This window comes from Triticum urartu, chromosome 5, assembly GCF_003073215.2.
Source record: "Triticum urartu cultivar G1812 chromosome 5, Tu2.1, whole genome shotgun sequence".
Taxonomy (NCBI): domain Eukaryota; kingdom Viridiplantae; phylum Streptophyta; class Magnoliopsida; order Poales; family Poaceae; genus Triticum; species Triticum urartu.
The window spans coordinates 435,385,029-435,396,713 of NC_053026.1; the positions used below are offsets into that span (position 1 = coordinate 435,385,029).

Here is an 11,685-nt window from a genome sequence, read left to right on the forward strand (position 1 = left end):
TTCTCTTGTCATTTTTTGGCAATGCCTGGGAAGAAATAGGAGTGAATTACTCGCATTAAACAACTACATGCTCATCCTGGTCGAGGTGCAACGGCTGAAACGCCCAAATATACAGCGCAGCGGATGGGGCAACTGAAGCAAACAAAAATGATCAGCTCATGCTATTAGTGTGTGCTGCTGCTACTACTAGTAGTAGTACTTTATGGCATGTCATCAGTGCCACGATCCTCAAAACTGAAAGCCACGGCCTCTCCTCTGCTCTAGACCTGGCAGGCAACCAGCCAGCCCCTTTCCCCCCCCCCCCCCCCCCCCCCCCCCCCCCCCCCCCCCCCCCCCCCCCCCCCCCCCCCCCCCCCTGGTTTTACAGCCCTCTCCCATCATCATTTGGAATCGGAATCCTGTTTGTGTGTCTGTCGATTGCTTGTTCCCGTGATCTTCCTCCATCCTAGCCTAGCCCCCCTCATCGCAGGTCAATAACACCCGGTCATCCTCCAAGTATCTTGTCACCTGGCTCATCCTTTCCAGGTTCTTGCTTGCCGCACAGCCCCCTATTAATGCTTCCTCCTGTCAATCTCATGCTCAAATCCGCCTTTCTCCCCCCGTCTGGTTGCCGCTTGCTTGTTTTCGAAGCTGTTCCGATTGGCTATGTTGATGCAAGAGTTTTCATCTTGATTGACTTGAGGTGTTCTTGATTGGGCAGCCTTGCTCTGTTCGTCGCTTGGCTTTTCTTTTCGGTAATCCCTTCCCCGAGCCCTGAATTTGAGCTGGTTCTTGGTCCACGAAAGCAACGTCGATTTAGGGAAAAAGATCTTCCGTCTATAAAATATTTTGTCCTGATCTTAATTCCCTGCCATGTATAGCAGGGTTGGCGCTAGTTCTTGATTGGTGGGAAAGAAAACGCTCGTATTAATTCCCGGCCAGTTTTTGATCGGTTCTTGTTCCAAAGGTCGGCAAGGAATCCCAAGCTCCTGCCATCGACCGGCTCCCTATCCGACCAAGCTAGCGAGCGGGCGTGCGATCGGAATAAATGGGGGTCGCCGGCGGCAGCGGCTGCGTGGCCAAGGCGGCGGCGGTGGCGGTGGTGGTGCTGTGCATGGCTCGGTGGTCGGCCGGTGGCATGGGCGTGAACTGGGGCACGCAGCTGAGCCACCCGCTGCCGGCGAGCACGGTGGTGCGGCTGCTCAAGGACAACGGCTTCGACCGGGTGAAGCTGTTCGACGCCGAGGACGGCATCCTGGGCGCGCTCAAGGGGTCGGGGATCCAGGTGATGGTCGGCATCCCCAACGACATGCTCTCCGACCTCGCCGGCAGCACCAAGGCCGCCGAGCGCTGGGTCACGGCCAACGTCTCCAAGCACGTCAACGACGGCGTCGACATAAGGTACATTTGCTTCTGTGTTCTTTTTTCCTTTTCTTCGCTGTTTTTCCTTTTGTCCACGTCGATTTGGTCGAAGAAATATATCCCTGGCCGCTTGACAAGAAAATGAACGGCTTCGATGCATAAATTTTCCTTGTTCAATGCAGAAATTGAATGGCTTCTAATTAAAGGCTCCACTAGTGTAATTTTTCCAGTGGAATTCATGTGTATCCTGTGTACTACTCCACTCCCTCAAGATTTTACATTTGTACTCTTTTTTTCTGAACCAAAAAACCTTGTGTGGTAGTCGCCTAAGTTCTGGTCAGTTCGGGCGAGTTGTGCAGTGGGGTCCAGCCACAACTTTGGCATGCTACATCACACATTAAGGTTAAGGCGATCCTTTCTATCTTCTCCAGATGTCTGTCTTAAAACAAGTTGCGCAGCAGCAAGCTAGCAAGTGTTGCTGTCAAACCAAATCAGAAGCTTCAAAAGACATCGAGCAAAGCTAGCTTGCTAGGCCCCTTCACTTTAACGGGGAAGACCACAGCGCCAAGCAACTGAAATTCTCGTCTGCCCATAATTCTTTTTTCCTTTGCAACCAACAATTGTTTATATTTTAAAAGATTCCAATTTCTCGCAAAACATTTTGATTGAAAACAAATGACATGTGTGAATTCGGCAGTGTTTTTTATGCTTGCAATGTTCCATGGAAAACGTTTTTGTGCTTAAATTTTACTTTTGAAGCACTTCTTCTGGTGAAAATTTAAAGCATTTTCAAATTTCCACTACTCATGACGGGAGCACTTGCATGTGCCATGCATATAAAAGTTAGGCTTTCCTTCTTTCCTTGTCGTGCACTTCCTTCGCCAAGTGCTTACCTTAGGGTGAAAAACGATAACCCTATCTCTTTTGGTGATACTGATTCTGCCACTGCCGTGGGTTTGCCCTGATTGAGGCATCAATTTATCGGCAGTGAACAAAAGGCTGAAAGCTCAAAAGAAACCACAGCCGCTCCGAGAGAGAGTTTGACACGTTGGGCAATAGACTCATTATCTGCATCTATGTGCTTTTCAAAGTTATCTTGTCAAAGTCCAGCAATCCAGAAAGGTCATGCACCATCTCCAATTCTCCATGAATCTGAATTATTACTGCTTTTTCGCGTAGAATTATTACAGCCTTGTTGCCTGTGAATTTTTTGTGTTCGAGATTATTGGGTTATTCAATTCTGATTTTTCCATTATGGAGGTAAATTTCTTTTGTTCAAAGGAAACAAAACTTTCATGGCCGTTCAGCTGTCCCAATCTTCGTCTCACGAATATCCAGCTTCATTGCACAAATAATTCTCAAGACATTCTTTTTTGGGGGAAATGATCATCATGAGAACTCAGCATCAGGAACCTGTGTGCCAAATAATTCTTAGCACAAATATATAGTGACTATTTCTTGTTTGTGTGTGTGTATTTTTCCATGGTCGGTCATGCCATCATATGTGATGCAGATATATATCACAATCATCTCACCTCATATTCCACCTCTAATCACGATGCATTTAGCAGATTGCTCTGAAATTTAAATCACAGCAGCCAATTGTTGCCGTGCCAGTCCTGCTACTGAGTAACAACACTGACGCGATCGGTGACGGGTGCAGGTTGGTGGCCGTCGGGAACGAGCCGTTCCTGCAGACGTTCAACGGCACGTACCTGAACACGACGTTCCCGGCGATGCAGAACATCCAGGCGGCGCTGATGGCGGCCGGGCTGGGCGGCCAGGTGAAGGTGACGGTGGCGCTGAACGCCGACGTCTACCAGTCGGCGACGGGGAAGCCGTCGGACGGCGACTTCCGTGCGGACATCCACGGGCTCATGCTCGACATCGTGCAGTTCCTGGCGTCCAGCGGCGCGCCGTTCGTGGCCAACGTGTACCCGTTCATCAGCCTGTACGCGGACCCCAACTTCCCGCTGGACTACGCCTTCTTCCAGGGCTCCACCTCGCCGGTGGTGGACGGCGGCGTGACGTACCAGAACACCTTCGACGCCAACCACGACACGCTGGTGGCGGCGCTGCGCAGGAACGGGTTCCCCAACGTGACCGTCGTGGTCGGCGAGGTCGGCTGGCCCACGGACGGCGACGCCAACGCCAACCCGGCGTACGCGCAGCGGTTCAACCAGGGCCTCCTGGACCACGTCGCCTCCGGGAAGGGCACGCCGCTGACGCCGGGCGCCCCCGTCGACGCCTACCTCTTCAGCCTGATCGACGAGGACAGGAAGAGCATCCAGCCGGGCAACTTCGAGCGCCACTGGGGCATCTTCTTCTACGACGGGAAGCCCAAGTACCAGCTCAGCCTCCGCGGCAACGGCGGCGGCATGCTCGTGCCGGCGAGGGGCGTCGAGTACCTCCAGAGGCGGTGGTGCGTGCTCAAGCCCGGCGCCGACCTCGGCGACCAGAAGGTCGGCGACAGCGTCAGCTACGCCTGCGGCAGCGCCGACTGCACCAGCCTCGGGTACAAGACGTCGTGCGGCGGCCTCGACGCCAAGGGCAACGTGTCGTACGCGTTCAACAGCTACTACCAGACCGAGGACCAGGACGACCGGGCCTGCGACTTCCGCGGACTCGCCACCACCACCACCGTCGACCCCTCTACCGGGACGTGCCGGTTCATCGTCGGGATCGCCCCGACCAGCGCGGCGACGAGGAACGTCGCCGCCAGGGCAGCGGCCGTCCTCTTCGCGGTGTTGCTCGCGGGCGTGTTCTGAGTTCAGGATCGTGGTCGATGCTTTATTAGTTTAGCTGTCAATCTTTCAGCTTTTCCTTTTTCTTGGCAGAAATAGTTGTTCATCTTGATTGTCATTCGTGAGTAGGGTGTGAGCCGTATCCGGTGGAGTTATTGCATCTTTCTTTCTTTTTTGCCACCTTGGACATGCTAAGAAAATACAATGAGAAATACATGGTTTAGTAGCCTGCATATAGCACTACACCGTAATTTGTCCTCGTATAAGGTACGCATTCCGCTAGTCCCCAAATAATGATTACAGTGTAGATGCTTTCAAATTAAACAGTACAAGGAGTAGATGCTTTCAAATTACTTCATTAATGATTTACCATTTGTCTCTTATTCTAGTTGATAGATTCATATGAAAGTAACAGTTATGGAATAATATAAATTACTTCTATCGCTTTCGTAAGAGGTATTGTGCATCGAACCAAAATTATATAAATTTCAGAACTGCTATGAAATAACCTAGTACTTAAGCAGTTGGTCATAATTGATTCATATGCTATCTTGTTGTAGCTTCACTGATTTCACTGACTGCCTAGGCATAGCTGAAAACATGGGATTGTATGAGATTTATTTATCAATGCAGTACTGTGAAGAATAAATTCAAATGATTGCTTTGATATTTCACTTCAACATCTTACTCGTTCCTTTTATGTTGTAACATAGTCTTGAAATGGATACAAATGGATGTTTTAGTGATTTGTTATGGTCTTATGGATGCCTCGGAGATAGCACAAAATATCCAAAACTTGAGAAAGTGTGACAATCCTTTAAATTCGCATGTTGTCCGTTAGACTTAGTGGTTAACTAAAGTCTAATTATTGCGTGTATTGATGCATCCTAAGATTTGTTTGAATGTATTGTGTCACCGTGTTGGCATCCCATTTGATCCTCTATGTACATCAGCTTTAGAGAACCTTGTTTTTATCATATTACTAAGATGAGGAAAATCAACGTCGACAAATATTTGATATCGACATTGGTGGAGCGTTGGTGGCCTGAGACAAATAGTTTTCACGTACCTGGAGGAGAAATGGCTATTATGTTGCAAGATGTCAGTTGTTTATGGGGGTAGCCTATCAATGGTAAACCATTTGTTGGCTAAGCATTTGTCACATTACCACCAGTAGAAGATGGAGCATGTGCCCTGTCGAAATCAGGACCATGTGTATTACAATTTGAAAAGGCCTTGACAGATGTTTGATGCAATAATGAATGTATTGCACTTTCATACCTTTGTGATTGCCTTTTAATTATTGGTATGTTGCTTCCACCGCCGACTTGGCTCAACATGTCTCAGTTTGGCATGAAATTAACATATAACTCTATCACTTGCCACATTGTCCAGGATTTGGTCTTCTCAAAAATCATGTTCCATAATCTTTCCTCATATAATGAAATTAATTGAAAATAATATGATCCTGGGGATCCAATATCATAGCGAGCTTGGATATTCGGGTTGTTTTGAGCACTGACATTAACTTGTCTAAATCATCGACATGTCTCACTTTTGATGTCTTCAAAATTGGTTTTCTCGGATGCTGGAAATGTTAATTTCGGAGAAACACTATACTCCACACCCATGGATCTATGTTGCACTTCACCATCCATGTAAACCAGAATGATTAACATGTTCTTATACTATAGTCTGACAACTGAAAATTGGTCTACTATAGTCTGACAACTGAAAATTTGGCTTCTCGTAGACTAGCCAACTAAGAACCATAACCCAGGAATAAGAATCCAATCATTTACAAAGTATCCACTTGTAAATCATTGAATTAATCAAATTTTTTTGCGCGGCATTGAACTAATTGTATAGAAGATTCAAACAAATGAGATGCAATAAGATCGTCGAACAACTAACATGAACCAACCACAAAATCGATTGGAGGATCCTAATGAAGAGCGAACGGTGAGATGATGCCGCTCCTCGGTGTTGTCGGCTGCTGAAGGTTGCTTACCGTACGGTGGTCAAGGAGCACTGACTTCATGCATACTAAGGTTTATAGCTCACTTTCATATATGTCACTAGGAAACGACCATGTTTAGTCCGATATGACGGCTGGGCAAACCTCAAAACTCGACGTCGTTAGTAATAGCGTTCAGAGTTGAACGCTGTCTACAATGGCATCCGGCCGTGGACGCTGTCCTCAATTGCGTCCTTCTTATTTTTCAAACTTTCACCCAGCCTTTGACCGGTTTCAGAACTACTGGTTTGTCAATTACTTTCTCCGTTTTAAAATAGATTACTTAACTTTGTATTAACTTTTGGAGGGAGTTATTTATTTTAAAACGGAGGAAGTATTATCTATGGACTGGACTAACTATCGATCAGTCGTTAGTTAGTAACAGATCCTGACGATTTTCCACCTGTGCTCACCGAGGCTGCATGCACCGGAGCAAAAGCGTGACTTCATATACACACTTGCATACTATTTTATTCTTCATGCACAGTAACTCATTGGATGCATGCAAAAAAGACGAAATTGCTTACGTCAGCAAAGGTATAATCTAAATTCAATATTCAAAATGTTTTGTAGACCAAACAGTAACTCCGATTCAAAATCTGTTTTCACACAAAATATTCGTCATGACGAGATCTTCAAAATTAGATCCCATGTTGATATGTTCCGACAACTTTTTTTTCCGAACAAAAGTTACCACATCGGCTATGTAAGTTATCACGCATGTGCTACATATGTTACCATGTTGTTTACACAGGTATTACCGGGGCATAAAACTGATTTCTCTAACCTTCTTATCAGATACACATGCATGCATGCACAGGGACAAAAAGGTTGTCATTCTAGATTCTTCCTAGATGATTTTTTTTAAAAAAAAATTGTAGCTCAAAGATCACCTCGGATTGAAAAACTATTTTTATATAAAAAATCATCATGATGAGACCTTCCAAATTAGATCATATGTTTATATGTTCCGATGACTGCTTTTAAAAAAGTTACCATGCCTATGCTTTACACAGAAAATTAATAGAGCGTAAAAATGATTCCTCCAACTTTCTCATCACATGCACATGCATGCATGCACTACAGATAAAAAAGTTGATCTCATACTTTTTCGAAACTTCAAAAATATTTATAGCTTAAACCGTCGGTCCCGGAAAATCGTTTTAACATAAAAAATCCTTCGCGACAAGAGTTTCGAAGTTAGATCTCATATTAGTATGTTCCAACGGCTTTTCTCTAAAATGTTTCAACGCCTGTGCTATGTAAGTTATCAGCACTATTATGTGCATATTACCATACTATTTAGACGGAAGTTATCAGGGGGTGTGTTTCCATAACATTTCCGCCGAATCAAAAGGTGCCACTACATTTTTACATGAGTTATCATCTTTGTTGTGCGTAAGTTACCGTGTTATTTACACAAAAGTTATCGAGGGGGGTGTTTACAACAACTTTTTTTCCATGTCAAACTTTACATAGTGTTTGTATATAAGTTATCATGTCTATGAAGTTTATATTACCATGCTGTTTACACAACAATTACCGGGTTATGTTTCCAGGGTCAAAAAAGTTGTCGCAGTGTTCATACCTAAGTTATCAGGTCTGTAGTGCGTATATTACCATGACATTTACACATAAGTTACCGTGGTATGTTTTCAATAACTTTTTTCCAAGGTGAAAATTGCCGTGGTGTTTGTGACCTAAGTTATAAGTTATGTGGTGCATATATTGCCATGTTTTTTTACACATAAGTTATCAGGGGTATATTTGCATAAACTTTTCTCCTAGTTCAAAAAAACATTACCACGGTGTTTGGGTGTGAGTTATCAGATCAGGATTCGTATATTACCATGATGTTTACACATAAGTTACCGGGGTATATTTTCATCAACTTTTTTTTCTCAGGTCATAGTTACCGTAGAATTTGTATCTTAGTTATCTGGTCCACGATGCATATATTACCACGCTATTTATATCGAAGTTATCGAAGGTATGTTTGCAACAACTTTTTCCCTCGTCTCAAAAGTTATGAAGGTGTTTATGCATGAGTTATCAGTACTGTGATGTGTATAGAGATTAATGGGCTTATGGTTTTAACAACTATTTTTCCCAATTTAAAGTTACCGCAGTGTTTCTGCGTAAGTTAACAGGTCTGCGACTATGATGCGTGTTTATCATGTTATTTACACAGAAGTGACTGAGAGATGTTTTCAACAACTTTTTTCCTTGGTCAAATTTACCGCAGTGTTTTATACCTAAGTTATCAGGTCTGCGATGAATATATTATCATGTATGTAATTCTCAAGTCTGCAGCGCGTAAATTGCCATGCTAATTACAAAACAAAAGACCGGAGTATGTTTCAACAACTCTTTTCACCCAATTAGCAACATGCTAACTTTTGCATTAGCATCGCGGTAGCTATACATGAACAACTTGGTAACTTAAAAATTAGCAACCTGGTAACCCGTAGAATAATTCAAGAGATTTTTTTTGAAACAGCATAGTAATAAAGGTTCAACTACGTTGTTTATCTAGTGTGGACAACAACAAACGACGGTTGAATTGGTTGAGGGGCATGAAGTAAGCTCAGCCAACCTGAGTTCAAATCCCCTTTCTTGAATTGCCCTTGATGACCACCGTGGGATGACGATCGGACGCCTCCGAGGTCGTTCGGACCTGTTGCAAAATTCCGGCAGAATTTTAGCTTTCTCGATTATCTATTAATAAAAATTTCTTCACATTCCCACCGGTAGCGTTCGATCGATGCTAAAAAAAAGTAGCGTTCGATTGAAACCCGACCCGCACCAGATCTCACCAGATCCCATCGTCCAGCTCCCTTTCCGTAACAGCGACCAGCCAACAAACGGACCAGAAAATGCCAATTTCAGCTCCAGAATCGTGGCGACGATTGCTGTGGGCAGCTCTCCTCGTCGCTCCGCTCGCCGCTCTGCTCTACCAGTTCCCGATCCAATTCCCCGGCGCCCCGTACACAAAGGCCGTCCCCGCCATGGACGCCGGCGCCGAGCTGGAGCTGGAGTACGACATGCCGGGCGTCCTGCGCGTGCACAAGAGCGGCCGCGTCGAGCGCTTCGACGGCGTCGAGACCGTCCCGCCCTGCCCCTCCGGGGACCCCGCCAACGGCGTCGCCTCCAAGGACGTCGTCCTCGACCCCGCGGCCAGCATCCACGCCCGCCTCTACCTCCCCTCCGCCGCCGCCGCCGCCGCGGAGCCCGGCAAGAAGCTCCCCGTCGTCGTCTTCTTCCACGGCGGCGCCTTCTTCGTCCACACCGCCGCCTCCCCGCTCTACCACAGGTACTGCGCCTCCCTCGCCGCCGCGGTCCCCGCCGTCGTCGTCTCGGCCGACTACCGCCTCGCCCCGGAGCACCCACTCCCGGCCGCCTACGACGACGCCTTCGCGGCCCTCAAGGCGGTCGTCGGCGCGTGCCGCCCCGACGGCGCCGAGCCCTGGCTCGCCGCGCACGGGGACGCCTCCCGCGTCGTCCTCGCGGGGGACAGCGCCGGGGCCAACATGGCGCACGCCACGGCGATACGGCTGGGGAAGGAGGGCATCGACGGCCACGGCGGCAAGGTGAGCGGCGTGGCGCTCCTGAACCCCTACTTCTGGGGGAAGGAGCCGGTGGGCGGGGAGCCGACCGACGCCGGGTACCGCGGCGGCTTCGAGCGCGCGTGGGAGGTGATCTGCAGCGGCAGGTTCGGGCCCGACCACCCGTACATCAACCCGGCGGCGTCCCCGGAGGAGTGGGGGCGGCTCGGGAGCGGCCGCGTGCTGGTGACCACGGCGGAGCACTGCTGGTTCGTGGAGCGGGCGCGCGCGTACGCGGAGGGGATCAAGGCGTGCGGGTGGGACGGCGAGCTCCAGTTCCACGAGACCAAGGGCGAGGCGCATGTCTACTTCCTGCCCAAGTACGACTCGGACACCGCCGTCAAGGAGCTCGCCATGGTGGCCGATTTCGTCAGGCGCTGTTGAGATTTTGCTTCTTCGCCCGGTGAATGATTCGGCAGCGAAGGAGCACACAGTTTGTGATGTATTTCATGCTTTTTTTGTTATACATTTGTATGAAGTTCGTAAGACTGGTTGATGAATACTCCCTCCGTCCTGAAATTCATGTCGCAGCGGCCGTTTTGCAATTTACTCCTCATCCTTTTCCCGACAAAACCCGAAGTCCCTCTGTGTAGTCGCTTTCTTCCTCCTTACTCTCCGACCGGCCGGCGCCGCCTGTGCCGCTCCCCTCCACGCAGCTCCAAGCCGCCTGCGCCTTCTCTCCCTTCCCCGTGGTTCCTCTCCCTCCCTAGCGCCGGCGCCCTCTACCTTGCGCGCGTCACCGGCGCTCTCTTCCTCTCGCATGTCCCTCCGCATCGGTGAAAATGTGATTTTTTTCCCTCCGGCACTCCGATCTGCAGCGGCCGTGCTCAATCTACGTCGGGGACTACCAAGACGGTGCGACGGAGCTGCTTCTGCCGGTCGCCTGCACGGAGCTGCTGCTACCGGTCGTCAGGTGAGGAGCGCGTCTCTTGCAGCCGCGGCTACCTGGCCACGCAGCAGCGGCGACGGGATGGTGGCGGCAAGGGGGATCCTCCGTCCGCTCTAGGACTCCACACGGCCAAGGGGGCGAGCTCCTCCGTCCGCTCTAGGACTCCACACGACCAAGGGGGCGAGCTCCTCCGTCCACTCTAGGACTCCACCGCCAAGGGGGCACGCCCTTGCATCCGGGAGGTGCTCGAGCTTGTCAAAGGTGCCCCTCCCCTTCCCCCTCTAGATCTGATTTGCTGGTGAATTGCAGGTTCAAGTCACTATCTTTAAGCAAGATTTCAGATTTCTGATAATTATACTGAATCTTGAAGTGTACTGTCAACTGAACGTATTGGCAGAGTTCATATTTAGACTGAATGTTTACTACTCCTGTCAATAACATACTGAATTTTTAGACAATTTAATCTTGAAGTATAAACTGAATGTTTAGACAGAGTTCTTATTCATGTCTAAGTATGTAGGGACCAGACCTCAAACAGTCTGATCTCTGTGCTCCGGTGTCATCCCTGGATCAGTAATGCTGACACCACACAGTACTCGGAGGATTTATAGCAGAGTAGCAATCACACACTTATTACATCGAGTGTCTCAATAGAGAACTTATTACAATTAATATGGCTTAAGGCCATCTAATAACAATAACAGCGGAAGGCTTGGAAGATAAGTGAGTCCATCAACTCCAACGGCATCACTGAGTATAGAACCATGACCTAAAAACTCCTTAATCGTCGTCTGAAAAGTCTGCAACATTAACGTTGCAGCCCGAAACGGGTCAGCACAAGAAATATGCTGGCAATGTAACACATAGAGAGTAATGGAATGAAATAGCTATACTATATGCATATTTGGCTGGTGGAAAGCTCTATGGTTACAGTTTTGCGTAAAGCCAATTTTTCCCTACTTCAAAGGAATAAAATTTATTTAACTATCATGGTAGTTGTTAAACATTGAGAATGGTTGACAGCATTCTTAATCCCAATTAAGCATCATCATTAAACATAACCCAACAAAATTAATTTAGAGTAACATG

At 47.9% G+C, this 11,685-nt stretch overlaps 2 protein-coding genes across 6 annotated transcripts; both read left to right on the forward strand.

The window, feature by feature from the left end:
* Positions 1–327: 327 nt before the first annotated feature.
* LOC125509588 (glucan endo-1,3-beta-glucosidase 5-like) lies at positions 328–4,318 on the forward strand. Of its 5 annotated transcripts, none has more exons than XM_048674584.1 (3): positions 328–734; positions 861–1,380; positions 3,005–4,318. In XM_048674584.1, exons 2-3 carry the CDS (start codon positions 1,028–1,030, stop codon positions 4,107–4,109), a joined length of 1,458 nt encoding a protein of 485 aa, XP_048530541.1. In that variant the 5' UTR covers positions 328–734; positions 861–1,027; the 3' UTR covers positions 4,110–4,318. The 5 variants fall into 5 exon arrangements, with proteins under 5 accessions (XP_048530541.1, XP_048530540.1, XP_048530543.1 ...); XM_048674583.1 differs by having other exon boundaries at positions 864–1,380; XM_048674586.1 differs by having other exon boundaries at positions 947–1,380.
* A 4,579-nt stretch (positions 4,319–8,897) lies between these two features.
* Positions 8,898–10,209, forward strand: LOC125509590 (probable carboxylesterase 7). Its single transcript, XM_048674588.1, has one exon. It carries the CDS (start codon positions 8,979–8,981, stop codon positions 10,089–10,091), a length of 1,113 nt encoding a protein of 370 aa, XP_048530545.1. The 5' UTR covers positions 8,898–8,978; the 3' UTR covers positions 10,092–10,209.
* Positions 10,210–11,685: the final 1,476 nt, after the last annotated feature.

What these genes read in the sequence shown, in the direction of transcription:
- LOC125509588 (XM_048674584.1), top strand. Translation starts at nt 1,028, where the DNA reads ATGGGGGTCGCCGGCGGCAGCGGCTGCGTGGCCAAGGCGGCGGCGGTG. An exon ending in AACGACGGCGTCGACATAAG is followed by an intron (nt 1,381 to 3,004) that starts GTACATTTGCTT and finishes TGACGGGTGCAG; the next exon opens with GTTGGTGGCCGTCGGGAACG.
- LOC125509590 (XM_048674588.1), top strand. Translation starts at nt 8,979, where the DNA reads ATGCCAATTTCAGCTCCAGAATCGTGGCGACGATTGCTGTGGGCAGCT.